This window comes from Paramisgurnus dabryanus, chromosome 13 (assembly GCF_030506205.2).
Source record: "Paramisgurnus dabryanus chromosome 13, PD_genome_1.1, whole genome shotgun sequence".
Lineage (NCBI taxonomy): Eukaryota > Metazoa > Chordata > Actinopteri > Cypriniformes > Cobitidae > Paramisgurnus > Paramisgurnus dabryanus.
Genome location: NC_133349.1, coordinates 15,783,204 through 15,799,478, shown reverse-complemented (window position 1 = coordinate 15,799,478; position 16,275 = coordinate 15,783,204). Strand labels below are relative to the sequence as shown.

The 16,275-nt window shown below is 38.8% G+C and overlaps 1 protein-coding gene across 15 annotated transcripts in view; it reads right to left on the bottom strand.

Annotated features, from left to right (window-relative positions):
• Positions 1-16,275, bottom strand: part of mef2d (myocyte enhancer factor 2d) — a 61,145-nt gene that overhangs the window by 30,490 nt on the left and 14,380 nt on the right. For 14 of the 15 annotated variants that reach the window (XM_065245457.2, XM_065245448.2, XM_065245446.2 and 11 more), the window contains exon 2: positions 598-1,008. In XM_065245457.2, coding sequence (XP_065101529.1) covers positions 598-651 — 54 coding nt within the window. In that variant the 5' untranslated portion in view covers positions 652-1,008. Of the gene's footprint in view, positions 1-597; positions 1,009-9,184; positions 9,364-16,275 lie in introns of those variants that run through there. The other variant, XM_065245447.2, reaches the window with a different exon arrangement.

Sequence of the window (16,275 nt, the reverse complement as noted above, 5' to 3'; positions counted from 1 at the left end):
GCTGATACAGCACGGCAAGCTAAGGCTAAGTATGAACACCTGGTCAATTTAAAAAGTGAGTACACCTATCAGCACAACTTCAGACCGCTGCTGTGTCCACAAAAACATTTCACACGGCCCTCATTTGGTTCCATAATGTCTTAAACATGGATGAAAAGACTACAAACAGCTAAAATTGTTTTGCCGATTGGCACATTTATAGTATGGGGTGATCTGAGGAGAGATCAAATTAACCATGGAGTCATTTACCCACATCTCTTAGATGTGGCAATCACTTGGTCAAAGATGGAGTGTTTCATTTTGGTGACGACAGAAATGTGCATTTTTACAGCATCACAGCATTGGTTAAAGCTGAAATGTTGTAAAAGAAACACTTTAATGCAATGAAGATGCATGGTTTCAATTATTTTTTGCTTTACACTGCCTAGATTACAGACGTTAAGACTCATAACCAATTACAGGAAAATTAACTTACACTATCCAAGCCTCTCTGGTCCATGTTTAGCAAGATTTAGATTTAAAAAGCTTAAAAAATAAATGATTTACCAATATGCATTGGAAACCAATTTTAACTAACAAGACTGCCTGTGTACTCACCTGTCTGTTGCGCTCATCTGTAATTCGCTGAATCTGAATCTTTTTTCTCCCCATTGCTGCTGTGATTGGCCGAGCAGGGGTGGGGGCAGGGTTGGGGGTGTGGTTTGATCAAAATTTAGACTGACAGGACCACAAACAGCGACTAGTCGCCTTAGTGTATGAAGATGTGTGTGTGTGAGAGAGTCTCTCTCTCTCTCCTTATGCCACCTGTCTAAGGCAGCTGGGCACACCCGTCTTCCTCCACTGATGAAAGAAAGGAGGAAGGAAAGAAAGACAGACTATGGCCTCCTGGTAGGGCCGTCAGATCATGGTCTGCTCAGGGTGCAAATCATCCAACAGGTGTCTGCTCTGCTATCCAAACACCCCCCAAAAAATCTGGTGATGATGATGATGATGGTCTGGTGATGAAGTCTGTAAAAGAAAAAAAAGAGACAGAACTCAGAACCAAAACTGATGTGACGGCAGATTGCAGCGACAGAATTTCAATCACATTTACCTCCACCTGCTTCAGTCATTTAATAGGAACATCAAATCTTAAATAGGATTAAATAAAGAATTAAATTACTGTTATGAAGCAATTATCGGTGAGCCTGTCAAATACTCCCACAATCTATCCCTCATCCTCATTTTAAGTCAATAAAAAGGTTCATTTCTAGCCTGCAGTGCTTGAGGTGTATTAAACCCAAAAATAAATGTTCTGTCATGCAGCAGTCACGCACACAAGTCACTCCAAACCTACATTTTCTGTTCTACAAAATAATGTGGGTATATGGAAAAACACAGAGATAAGTAAATGATGAAGAGAATAACCATTGTTTGGAGTACGAACATATTTTGTGGTTTTTACTGGCTTAGAGGAGCTAATAAAGAAGCTGCGTACAGAAACAGAACCAGATTCTGCAGTCTGACAGCTCAGGAGCCCGATTGTGTGTTCACATTGACAACCCCCTAACAATGATATCGCTGGCAGGGTGTCTTCATCTGCAGAGGAAGCACCTGTTAAAGTTACCATCGTCCTGCAAAACCATATTGGTTTTATAAATGGTTTCATCGGACGCATGCACGTTGTCACACTTACACGCCTGACCAGAAGCTAACTTCCGGTCTGTGTTTGTTTATCGGTCCGGCTAAGGGCTAAACTAACCTCTGTATAAAAAAGTTTCCTAAAAACGAGGGGAGACGGCAAGCATACAGTTTTGTACCACTGTAGAAAGAGAAGTTTGGTAGACAGACAAGAATTTAAGCATCTAACATTGTTTATATTAATTTTACATAGTAACGTTAGCTCAGTCAGTGTTAGAAATGTCACGATTCTCCAAATCCTCGATTCGATTACATTTTCAATTCTAAGGCCACAATTCGATCCGATTCTCGATTTTTACATATTTTTTTTAAGACAAAAATGATATGCCATTATTTATTATTATTATTATTATTATAGTTTAACATTAACATGCACATTGCACAACTCGCATGGGGGTTTGTGGGCTTCACTTAACGCGAGAGCTTGTAGAGAGAGGATTCCTTCTTACACGCACATTAATGCACATGAACTTAATGCGCGTGTCTTGGACTCATAGCATCTGAAATAAATCCAGCATCATAAGCAGCTGCGCTTCCCTCTGTCTCACGTGCACGCGTATATTGATTCTATGCGGATGTCTACCGGAAGACAAGTTTGGACCACAAAAGGTTTTATGTATGTTGTTGTCGCTGAAACGCTATTATAATAATAATACATTTCATACATGAATGTGAATGAATATCTTGTTTCCTTTATTAAAAATGAGCACAGTAATTATTTCACCTGGTAATCCCAATTCATTATTATAACTGCAACAGCTCATCCTATCAAAATCTACACTGAAAATTTTATGTTTTATATGTGGTTATTAAGTGTTTTAAACAAAAAACAGAATAGAGCATTTGAATGAAAATCTGCATGAATGAATTTATTGCCGGCAAGCTGTCATGTGGGGCAGGATAATTTTAAAACATGCTATTATTATCACAGCCTTCGAATGAAAAACAACCAAGGTCTTAAAACAGCGTTCTATATATACATCCAGATTGAATGCAAACACACCCCCAAAACAGTCCAAGTCCTACTATTCAGGAAAGCCTAGAAAGCAAAAAAGAAAGAAAAAGAAAGGAAAAGAAAGCAAGAACGAACGAACGGAAAGCAAGAAAGCAAGCAAGAAAGAAAAAGTGTTGTATAATAGAGGAACTTGTTATTTTAAAGCGATACGCCATTATGTGACGCCGTGCTTCACTTCTTGTGCTGCAGTTGACAGAAGTTTACATTTGCTGACTTATGTCATATTTTAGATTCTTTGTATGCTGCATGGGTTACTGGTAGAGCAGTGTTTTGTAATGTTTTTACGTGAATACTTCTGTTTTAAATAATAAAGACCTTGAATATGTTTTAAGTCTTTTATTTTCATTAGTAACATCAACATTAACCCTTAACCTATTGAAATTAATCCTACCTGCATGTTGTAAGAATTTTTAAAGGATGCAAACTTTTGGCTGTCTTAGTTATCAACAAAACCACAGATATAATCGGCATTGAATTGTTTTGCCATTATCGCACACCACTCGTCACATCCTCACAACTAAAAAGGCTTTTCAGCTTTGTTCCTGCCGAACAAAACCTGCTAAAGTAAACACACATGCAGCAGTCGCAGGTGAAATAATATCTTTTTTGTTGCATCAGGTATTCTTTAGTTCTTTCAAGACAAGCTCCGCGTAGATTTAATTCAAGAAACAAAAGCCTTTACACATGAGGGCATAATGACTGATCTTCATGGTTAAAAGATCTTTAGTTTCAGAGCAATTCTGACGCTTGTGCTTAACTACACGAAACCTGAATCTACTTTAGTGAAACTCATGAAACCTTTGGTCAACTGCAGAGACTATTTATTAACAAAACAAAAAAAATAATCTCCACCGTATTCATTTATTTCTTCTGGCATTTAAAGATAAAAAAGATTCTTTCACACCAAAATGTGAAGCTGTGTGTGCGTGCATATGAATCTATGTGCTCTCCTATTGGAGAGGATGTGTCGACAGGAAAGGTTTCCGTAACTGGCCGATAGAAACGCAGGCATGAGTTCAAAGCAATGCAGCGTTCGTGTGTTTTGGTCTAAGGGGCCAACACATGAAAAGGCTTCTTTATCTGCGATGAGAGTCAGAGTGTGACCTTTCACCCTGTGAGCGGTAAGAGAGGCCAATTCCCATCTCTGATCTCAGTCGCTTCACCAGGGACATGGAAAGTGTCCTTAAAATGCACTTCTTTGCGAACACAGAGCGCTTAAGACACTGTTCAAGTTTATTAAAAACAGGGAACGCAGATGTTTAAAGATTGTTTAACTAAAGTAAATCTATAAATCTGTAAAAAAGATAAACCGAGCTTACCACCATAATGCTAGGACATACATAAAAGCACACATATATATTCAGACAATATTTAATGACTCTGTCTTTCATGACTGATCTTTGACTGATGATTATGTTCCTCTGAAATATCATTAAATACAAACCATGCGCTTAACCTATTTATTAACGAAACAACAAAACAAAACTTCTAAAGTATACATTTGTGCTTACATTTAAAAGGCAGAAAAAGCCAAAATCACAAGCTTACATACATCTGTGTCACACACGTGTCAGCAGAAGACATTCTCCTTGCCCTCAGTGCACAAAGGTGAGCTGTTTTGAAACGCAGCTGTCACTTACAAATGGGGTAAAAGGTGCTATAATTTTGAGTTGCGGCTTTGCTCATGCCACAAAGGAAATCCTGCGGAACCATGCTCAAGCGTGCAGCACAAGCAAAACATATTTACACCGGTCTGCAAACACACAAATAAACTTTCACATGACTCACACTGCTAATTAAAAGCTGGTGAACAATAAAATGTTAGTGACCTCTGACAATATTGAATAATTCTCTTGTTTTTTTCGTTCTACTTTTTTGTAACATCTGCCTTTAAGCAACTCGGACCCACACAGTCAGGACGCAGCACTTTAAGTCAGGACTCTGAAGTACCAGAGTTCCTATGGGATACGCTCACATTGCCCTCATCCATGTGTGGGCATATGGCATTCTGCGCATGTATGTGAAAGCATATCTGTTCTGCGGGGTGTGTGTGAGAGAGTCCAGTTTTGTTATCCCAACCTTTAACTAGAGGCAGAGTGGCCTGAGGCTCAGAGATAAGGGACTGTGCCATTCTGGATTGGGGCCAAAGCTATGCTGAGAAATCCATCACCTTCCCAGCTCAAAGCAGGAGGTCACCACCCGGGACAAAAAGCAGTTTTATGTCAACCATTCACGTATTTAAGTATTTTGGTGTGACAAAAAGCAACCTAACACCAGAGGTGTCACCACTTGCAAGTGAAGCAGCAAAGTGCTGGTCAGCAACTTCAACAAGGTATATTATGATTAAATGAAAAGTATAATGGATATGAAAGTTGACCAAAAGGCATACTGCCTTTAAAGGTGCAGTGTGTAATTTTTTTGAGGATCCATTGAGAGAAATGCAATATAATATACATAACTACATTATTAGTGGTGTATAAAGACCTTACATAATGAACTGATTTGTTTTTAATACTTTAGAGTGAGCTGTTTAATCTACATACACCGCAGGTCCACTTACATTAAAGTTGCCATGTTTCTAGAGTAACCCTAAACAGACAAACAGCTCTACAGAGCGTGTTTCGACACCATGTTATGTGGCAGCTACCGTAGCTTCTCTATGTGTTTCGAAAGGAAGGGGTGAGCGGTGGATTGAGCCGATGGTTGCTATTCACAATTTATGTTTGGCTGACATTAAAGAGCTCCCTTGTTTTTTAACTCCTCCCTTGCAACCACCTGTCATACAGAGACCACTTTTCATCCAACCGATTCCCAATGGATCAAATTAAGTCTTACATTGGTTTCTCACTGAATATGATTTATACTCAGAAATCCATCCAGGTAAAACATGAGTAAATGCTGTTGATTTTTAACCCATTTCCACAACAAAGTGAAAGGAAATCCGCACAAGCTTATCGAGTAAACAAGATGTGACTCAGTCACAAACAAGACAAATAAAAACAAGCTTGGCTGGTCCAACACGGCACTACAAAGCCCTGACAGCAGGGAAAAGGTGTTTTGAGGAGACACCCTAATGCTTTTGGCTTGTTTTAAAGCTGTGCGATTTAAAACATGAGCAGTGGCTAAACTAGGGCAAAAATTGTGCTCGTCGAGCCCTGTGAGACTCTCCAGCGATTTACTCCAACCTTGGGGTTGTACTGCCAGCACCAACTGCAGGATATTTCCAGCCTGTTGACTCAAACTCCCCACGCGCAGGAACTCACCCTGTCCAATATGGCTACTCGGCTGCTGACCGCAGCGCACTACGATTTCTGTTTTTCAACACAGCAGTTTGTTCAATACGCAGCATATACTGTTGATACGCTAGAGCTGTTGAGTGCCGTCACTGGACTTCTTCCAAAAGCAGGGAGCAAGGTGGCGAAATGTCTGCCAAACCACAAGTGTAATCCAATCCCTAAAGTGGGGGAGGGTGGTGGGTACTGCACTGCTAGGACAGCATTTTAGGGGGAGGGGTGTAATGGATCCGTGGACTTCAGCTTGTGAAACACGCCGCTACCGTCAGTATCATCCCTTCTGCAATCAAACTACAATGTTAGGGTTACCACTTTAACCCAAACAAGGTTAATTCACTTTTTGGTGTGTAGACTATACGAATCATCTAGTATTTATGTCATTAATAACTTGTTTGACAAACAAAGCAGTCAAGGACCAGAAGTGACTTTTGTCTGGTGTGCGCAGTGTTGTAGGCTGTTGTTTACACCAGTTTATCTTTTCAGCATCAGCGTGGACAATGTGGTCAGACTTGTAAGTTTACAACAGCATCACGTGACCAAACAGACCAGAGCGCATCCTGCTATGAAACACTTTAGTGCATGAGTCTGCAAATACCAACACTACAGGCTAACATGGTGTTCTAGGGGCAGCTGAATCCTTGACTCTTACCCAGCTCACTCCCTACGACCCAGATCAGACCACACTGACACTAAAGGTTCTCCGGACGAACACACCTTCCCCTGTGGCGCAACGAAATTGACATCACATGTCAGGTGAAAAGGAGGGTGTGTCCGCGAGAGGTTCGTCATCAGTGTTCCATGTTTTGTCAATGGGTGTTGGTTACATAACAAAACAACATATTTTTTAACCAAACAAAAGACAAGCTGGTTGGTTCAGTGATGTATCAAATCGTAATCTGTGTAGAAAAGCCATAACAAGGAAGACAAATCATTTTTTATAGACAAGGTCGATAAAAGGACAGAGCTAACCAAGCAACCAAAACGCTTTGGGTTTATTAACACCTGATCACTACATGAATCTTGATCGAATAATCAAATGTATTTATATATGAAGAAAAAAATATTTTTATAATGTGTCTTCCGAAGAAAAAAAAATGTAAAGCTATTTTCCCATGCTATTTGCAAAAAAATTGCATGCCTATGACAACACTAATGTCAGATAGTAACATAATTCAAGTTCTAGACATTTTTGTAAACTTTTATATAATGATGCGAACCATTTGGGTGGAGTTAAGTTTACTTATGAGGCCTGATGCATTAACATTTTACAAACTGGGTAAAATGTGTTAAGTGACCAAAATACTCTTAATTCGATGACTGCATTTGAACACATACACAAAAAGTCTTGCTGTCCTGTTAATACTGAAGCATTTTTTTCCCCAAAAAGCATTGTACAAACAATATTACTTTAAACCAAATCTCAAATCCTATTTTTTGTCCACTAAACCGGTCTCAAGACCACTTTTTAAAGTTCTTGGTCTCGTCTTGGAATCGACTGCATTTTTACTCGGTCTCGTCTCGGTCTCAGACAAAGAGGACGCAGAATTTTATTTCAAGACCAGTCAAGACCACAACTGATGGCACATCATGAATTTATTTTTTTATCATAAATTTTATGCAGTTTATTTAGGTTTGCATATATGTTGGCATTGTTTAAAGGAACAGTATGTAGGATTTTGGCCAAAACTGGTACTGCAATCACAAAACTTGTGGCTAAAACTGGTACTGCAATCACAAAACTGGTGGCCAATACACAAAATGACAACATAAACATCAGTTGAGGGCTGCAACTCCACTTTTTAAATGACAATATCCTGGCCAGACCACTGTTGTCAGTGATTTAAGTATTTGAAATGAAAATGATTTCTTAATGTCTAGTGACATTTCAGGACCATTTTATGATTCATTGATATACATTTCTTACATACTGTTCCTTTAAGTTTCTCCCAATGACAATTTTTCTTATTTTATTACTAAAAACACCTGCACTGTGTTAAGTGGATGGCAAGCCATGTAGAGACAGTTCAGAATAAATGTTAAAGTAGATTTTTAGCTCTTTAGTGTTTGTTCACATTTATTTGTTTATAGACAAAGATAAATTCCCACATATCTACAATGCCTTTGATTATTTTATCAACTTCTCTGATGGCACGCACACGCACACGCACACACACACACACACACACACACAAACACACACACAGACAAGTGGTGCCTAATCATATGCATGTTCCACGTTTTATCGTAAGTGTTTTAACGCAGTGACTTGCACTGGTCTTGGTCTTGACTTGGTCTCGGCCTGTCTTGGTCTTGACTTGGTCTCGACCCTTTAAAGTCTTGGTCTTGTCTCGGCCTGTCTTGGTCATGACTTGGTCTCGGTTTAGGTGGTCTTGACTACAACACTACCACTTCCCTCAGGTTTAAAGAACAGAAGACGGATTTAACAGCTTCCCTCAGATCTACAGACCAATGTACCATTGACTTAACTAATACCATTGATTCAATCAAAAACCCAATATTTTCAATTAGTTATTGACTTTAGATCTGAAGACTTGAATGCTACATTAATTACATGGATCTGGATAAATATTTACATGGATAAATAAGATTTTAGCTAATGAAAAAGGGAAAACACTATCACTATCTACACTGACTTTCTAAACACAAAATGTGTTATTAGGAGGAAACGGCCAAGACAGTAAAAAAACTACATTTACATTCAAACAGTAAGAAGTACATCCGAACCCCTTAAAACAAAGCATACAATGACAGCAAAAGAAAGAAAAGCCCCCAGAAGAGATCGAGAGGAGCAGATAGAGATGTACTGCGCTGTGTGTGAAGTGAAGCTGTCATGCAGTACAGCACATGGTCCTGTCACATAACACCACTCTTCAACGCTCGGAAATACCCTCAAGGCAACATATTGTTCTTGTCAACCTGATCCCTTCATGACGTTTACCGAACAAACAAATCTGAAAACAAACTAGTAAAATGATTTTGGGGCTATAACTGTATATTTGTGTAAGTGTTACTTCAAGGGTTGAGAAACTAAAAATAAAGTATCAAAATGTGTAAAGTTTAAGAATTATCAAGATACAAATCATAAAGTGTTGTTGTCGTCATTAAGCAGTATGTAACATGAATATTACCTTGAAAACATACATTGAATAAAACAACTTAGAATTTGTTATCTTACCGTTTATAACCTAAGAGGAACAAAAAGCCTCTCATGCGATGTTTAGGTGATGTGATTTTGTGTATCCAAAGTTTCCTTACAGTGACCCAATCAAGTAAAATCCAAGCAGGTTACCGTCCAGCTCGCCCCATGAACTGAGCTTGACTAAAAGCGGAGAGCAGATCAGCTATGAGCCTCTAATGCCGTGCTCAAACCCCCAGCCCTCCTCTCAGACCCCCCTCACCCTTTGCCCTAATATGCCTTTAGCAACTGCCTTCAATCCATCAGTGTCTTTGGAAGTAATTGAGAGGGTGGATGGGTGTCAAGATCGAGACGCTTGTCAGTATGTCAGATCCTCTGTTCTCTATCCTGTACATGTGTGTGTTAAATGTAATGGCAGCTGCCCACACACCTTTTGTTCCAACACACTCATGTGATGGCTTTGCTGTCACAGCTGTAGGAAATTTGACTTTTTGGGCCCGATGCTTCTGTATGGTATGCTCTTCACGCACTGCCTACGCCAGATCTTTCCCAAAAACCTGTGTGCATCTCTACATATGGAGATGAAAGACTTTTGAGTGTAGCAATAATCTCTTATTCTCAAATTTCCATCTTATTTTGTTGTATTTTCAAAAGAATAATCACTTCCACAGGAACAAGTCTCAAGCTTTGCCCTTTCCTGACATCAAAAACTCTGAAGGGCTTTTGGGGGGTGTGGGAACGCACAAGCCATGGGTCTGTAATACAGCAATGTCAATAAGTTTCTAATGGGAGGGACATTTTGCGCACATATCACGTTCTGGCATCCAGATTGCTGTGGGTTAAGCAGGGAGGTCTGGAGACATGATGCATGGTTCTTGCAAAGAATAACTTATATGGGTAAATCTAGTGGTTAGGGGAGGAGAGGCTGGGGGTCCAACCCCCCTATGCTATATCACGCAGGAAATCTGCCAGGAGCGAGAAAAAACATACAAACATCTTAAACATAACACACACGGACCAAAATCTAGAGGACACAATTGCTAAAACAACAAACAACATTGACTGGTCATTTGTCTACTGAAATCCTGTTTCCTTTACTCTTTCTTAAAGAAGATCAAGAATGTAACCACACAAACAACAAGACTGTAACCACATATTCAGGTTATGTAGGCCATCACAACCACACACATTAAACACATACCTTTGCATATTCAATGTTTAAAGTGGTCACAGCTCTGCTGAAAGTGTCTTTGTTGGGCACATGACTCAAAGCCAATGGAGAGGAGTGCAATATTTCTCATAATGTGCTCCAGAAAAGATGAAGACAGTAAAAAAAATATTTAACACGGTTTTGAAAAAATAAAATTGAAGACACGTTTTACATTAAAAACACAATGCATTCTTTAACTTAACTCTCTTATGTTTAAGACTCCAATGTAAACAAATTTTTTATGTCTTAGTACAGGGATCTCCAACATGGTGCCTACGGTCTCAATTGTAATATTTATTTATTACATATTTTTTATATTAGCTTGGCTTAGTTAATGTATGTTAACATTTTAAACAATACTAAAACACATCAACAAGTAAAATCAAATAAAATCAACAAGCAAAACAAAAAAGTTTTGACTTTTGAGTAGACTATTTCAAAAAGTAGCCCTCCAGATTGTTTTATCCATTGTGGTAGCCCTTGCTCACAAAAAGGTTTTAGACCCGTCTTAGTATACGAATAAACATTTTACACAACAGAGGATATGACTGAAGAACGTTTCCTCTTTGTGGATCTTCAAATGAATCAAAAACAGTATTAGCAAAAAAATAAGAGGGTTAAATTGGGGGATTTAAAATGTGTAGGCAAAAAATAAATTGACAGTGGAAGCACAATATTAGTTGATCATTACAACTTTTCATATCCCTTTTCTGAGAAAAGCAATGTCATAAAAGGGTTCCCTTACCAGTAACAGATGTGTTGACGTTCATACAAGAAATGAGCAGAAAGTCAAAAAACGAACTTGCTTCCTAATGTTCCGTTTTGTCATCTCAACAGTCTGTAATTCAGAGAAACATGGTATTTTTCCGCCTAGACTGACTGTCACAGCTAAAGGCTAAGGGTCAAGAAGAGCTAGATGAGTCCTAACAGACAACACAACCTGTTTGTCTAAGCCTAAGCCTCTTCAGCTGCCACTTGAATAGACATGCCACCATCTGAAGTCATATCCTCAGAGTCACGAATAACACACGACACTCTTCAAATCCTAAGCTTGATTTTTATAAGAATTATTTACCTTTAATTATTTATGCAGTTGACACACGCTTTTATCCAAAGTGAGTTACAGTGCATTTAAGCTATAAATTAGTATGCGTGTTCAATGGGCTTTAACCCCACAACTAGGGATATCCGATACAATTTTTTTTCCCGATCTGATATCAGAATTCTGAGTATCAGCCCAGGGTTTCAAGCAGCATATTTCAGTTTAGGCGGCCCGCCTAAGCTTGGAAACCCTACCACCTTAACTAAACCGTCCAAAAAAAAATTGCTGCACAAAAGGCCGTCAAGTGCATCTCGGAGAATTGAGCGTACTCGCATCAAACCGCGAGCGGGGACGCGCACCACAGGACCGAAATGAGAAAGACTTGGTCCGGACCGTCACTGTCTGGAGGATAACTAGCCAGTTGATAAAACATCTCATAGAATAGCGCAGACGCGCTACACACCGCGAGCGTGCACGCGCACCACACGGCCGAAATTAGATAAGACGTGCTCCGTCATGTCTGGAGGATAGCCAGTTGATAAAACACGTGTCCGTGAGAACTGTAAGTAGACTTATGTTTTGGGTTTATTCAAGCCTGTTATTGTATAAGTCTACAGTTCTTGCAATTTTAAAGTAAGTTAGCTGGTGATTTTGTTGTTTGAGCAACCTGCTAGGGATTCACGTGCCTGTTGATTAGATATAATTGTTGAGCGCTCTTGCTCACTTTATTTATGTCCATTATTTACATTTTACAGTAGTTACACTCCTTTAAGATAATGTAATTAATAGTGGGAAATAATCTGTTTTTACCATTTTTGCACTATCTATCATCGTTCTACAACATCTGCTTTAGTTTGTGTTTATTAACCCTTTAGTTTCACTTCATTACCGCGGCTATTCCTGTTAGAGGTAAAAACATTTAATTCATTAATAATCTAGTATGTTCTCATTTTTTGTCATAGTTTCTTCAAAATTAAGTTTTGAGTGTTTTAAAAAGAAATATTTGATTTATTTATTTTATTAAAATATTTTAATTTTCATTATGACGCAAATGCCCCGCCCATTTGATTGCCACGCCCTCAGCCCCGCCCAACCCTACCACCTTAACTAAAACATTTTCTGCGGGAAACCCTGCAGCCGATACCCACACCTGCTGATCTGATACTACTGGAATTTTCTTCAACAATTTAAAATTGCACGCACACACATTTAAAATGTTAAATGTGTATAGTGCTTTCTGCTACATCTAGTATCATTTTAAATGTAAAAACCAATCAATTTAAAATGACTTACAAGAACATATAGGCAGTGTTTAGGAGAACATATAATAGGTACATTGATCAGATAAGAATGCTAAATATATTTTCCTTAATTGCATAAAACTGTCATAGTAAAAAAGTGTTAGTGTGTATATGGTTATTTTGGGAATTTTGCACTTGATCGAACTTTATGACTTTAAACCTTCAGATCAGATCTTCAAAATAGCTTACAGTTATCGTGAGTGTGCGCGTGTGTGAATAACACATTTCATCCCTCTGCTTCACCAGTGTATTAACCCAGTTGCGAGTAAATTAACCCAGCTGTGAGTTTCCGTGAATTGAAATATCTTTAAATGTGCGTTTGTTCCTTCACATGAAGCTATCGGGTGTATTAAAGGTCACATTGTTCCTGATCCCATTTTTCAAACTTTAGTTAGTGTAGTTATTTTTTTTTAACAGAATTCCCCTTTCAAAGTCTACAGCGAACAGCCCGGTTTGGACTACAACCCTCTATTTCCCAGTTGAATGATGTCAATTTTAGAGTTTTCGACTAAACTCCACCCACAGGAATACGTCAGTCGCCAGCTAATCTCAAACGGCTCTGCTAAGCTAAACTGCTGTCGAATAACAACACACTAAACAAACTACACAATCAGAACTTGTTACGTATTTCTGAAGGAGGGACTTCATAGAACAAAGAAGACATCAGCCCGTTTTTAAGAAACTGAAAGCAGTGGTATACAGATAAATTGTGAAAAATACTGCATTTTTTACATGTCAAAAATGAACACGTTATATTGCGCACTGTAAACCTAAACAAAGTTTCAAAAACACAGAAAGAACGGGACCTTTAAGAAGACTTTGAATATAGTGCATAAAAACATTTATGGTGTTTTTACAATACGTTGTGCTTTTAATAGCTTGTCAGTACAATCACGGGTAATGCACCTTATCAGAATTGGATCGGTCCTGGATCCAATATCTGATTCAGCCAGAAATCCTGGATCGGCCCCAATACTGATCCAGAATATCGAATCGGGACATCCCTAAAAGTTACATACCAAAGGCTTCTAAAACTATGCTAAACCTTGTTTAAGAAAAGTAAATGTTACTATAAACAAATCGGGTCATTTAGGTCTAGCTTTGGCGAGAGCACCTTGTCTCCTTACAACATAGACTCTGAATTCTGCATGTGCTGATCATAGACCAACCAAGGACATAGGATCTAAACATCCGGGCCATTAATGCGCAAGACAAAAAGTCCTCAGCTGTCAGTGAGAGGTGACGTCCCCTCTGTGCAACGATTTTGATTGGATGGCAGGTTCCTCAAGCCCAAGCAACTGTTGCTGTGGGGGGCGAGTAGCGATGGGCCTCTGGTGTTAAATAAACAAAATCTCAAAAGGTATTTAATATGGTCAGAGCGGCCCACACACAAACCAACATAAACCATCCTTAGCTCCCCTTTTCTTCCTACTCAAGGCTACACTTGTAGGAGATCAGTCTCTCCCTCACATACACACTTTTTAGAAACAGCTGACGTTTCAACAGCCAACAGCTGACAGACTACAGGTGGGACGGGCAGAACCTCCTTAACCTAATGCACCCCCACAACACCCTCCACCACACACACACCCCTTGTTCTCATCCTATAGCTTTTACACTTCGAAACACACACACAGTCACACCTGTTCATGTCTCACAGGAACTGTGATAACCCTTCCTCCACCGCAGATTTTATGATATCGGCCCCTCTGTCTTCCTTTCTTATTCTGTCATCTTCCTCTGGCTGCCTCAGCGAGTGTTTCTGCTAAATTTGCAGCAACCCAAATGTCACATGGGTCTTGAAACATCAGGCTTTCATCACATCTCATACAGATCTAAATCTTAACCTAAATTTTAGAATAATTTGAGAAGATCAGAACTGATGTGTGGTGTGGTTTAAAGACACAGTTCACCCAAAATGCAAGAATTCTGTGATGTCACCGAATGCTCAAAAGGAAATGCTAAACAGAATGGTAGTGACTGGGGCTGGTACTAAATTCAATGAACAATTTTAAAACAAGACGGCGCTATTCCTGAAAAAAAAAAACACCCCTCAAAACTTGCTGGTCTTAAATAAAAAAACCTGTGACATCAGCAGGCAAAGCTCAAACTACAGTAAAAAGCACAATTTTAAAAAGCCATCAGTGACTGGGCATTTACTGCGTATGACACCATGTTTGCTGTGTGTTGTGTAACTTCTGCAAGAGACAACAAGTGATTCCAGTCACACTGTTGGTGATGTAAAGGGTACAACTCTCTTTTTGGTGGAAACATGAGCCGGATTTAAGTGAGTGCCTCCCTCTGGCCGAGCAGCGGCTCTAGCTTCAGCTTAAAAAGCGATATGACAGTCCGAGTCCCTAATTTATAAGAAAATCATTCCTTAAAAAGGAAAACACCACCGTTTTTCTATATTTTACTATGTTCTTACCTCAGTTTAGATGAATTAATACATATCTGTCTTTTTTTAATGCAAGCACTTTTAATCTTTGTACAGCGCTTCTTAAATGTGTTAACATTTAGCCTAGCCCCATTCATTCCTATGGCTCCAAACAAAAGTTTTATTTTGTGCCACCATACTTACTCGTGTAACTCTTCATGTAACTTTAAATACAAAACATGGAATTGTTGGTGGCATCTAAATTCATCCCTGTTTGAGCCATAGGAATGAATAGGGCTGTACAGGAGGCGCTTTACAAAGATTTAAAGTGCACGCATTGAAAAAAAGCTGAGGTAAAAACATAGTAAAATATTGAAAAACGGTGGTGTTTTCCATTAGTATTCATTAGTATTATCAGTTTTACAAACAAGTAAATGTGTATAATGCCATGAGGGCTATTAAATAAGAACAAAAGTTCATCTTCAGGTGAACTATCCCTTGTACAAACAGTGTTTCTGCCTGGTTAATCAAATTTGGCCCTGTGACTTATTAATCAAGAACATAAACAGTAAACATGTGTGTCTAAAAGTTTTCTCTTGACCTTTTTTAGCAATTTTCACTAACAGGAGGGAAAGTAGGGATCATTTCTCACTCATAAATTAGACTTTCCAACTAATTTTGCATGTATTAATTGTTTCAATGTTTCTGTACTACATGACAATAGCTTACAAACCTTACTGTAAACAGATAAATACAAAAAACCTATGAATATCATTGACAACTACGCTTTTACACCACCATTGGTTTTGGACAACAGATGCGCATCTGCTTCATACAGGGCGAGGTGTGGCGTTATAAAGTCAGGTGACGCGGCTAAAAGATGAGTGTGAGCTGTGGTGTGCATCGGGGAGAGGGGATATCACATGATAACAGTATAAGTGTGATGATTAACAGGACAATAACAGATACAAGAGAACATTTGTTAATACAAGTTTTATTTAATATAAGTGAGCTTTTGTTATGTTTTAGTCCGATACCTGATCCAGCAAAAAGGTCCAGATCAGCCCTGCATGGTACCAATCCCAAGTATTGCATCGGTGCATCCCTAATAGCAATGAACCACAAAGTAATCCAGGGGTCTCACCTATAAACGTGGATATGTTTGAAGATATGATTTAAATCAAGATTAATTCAAAATAT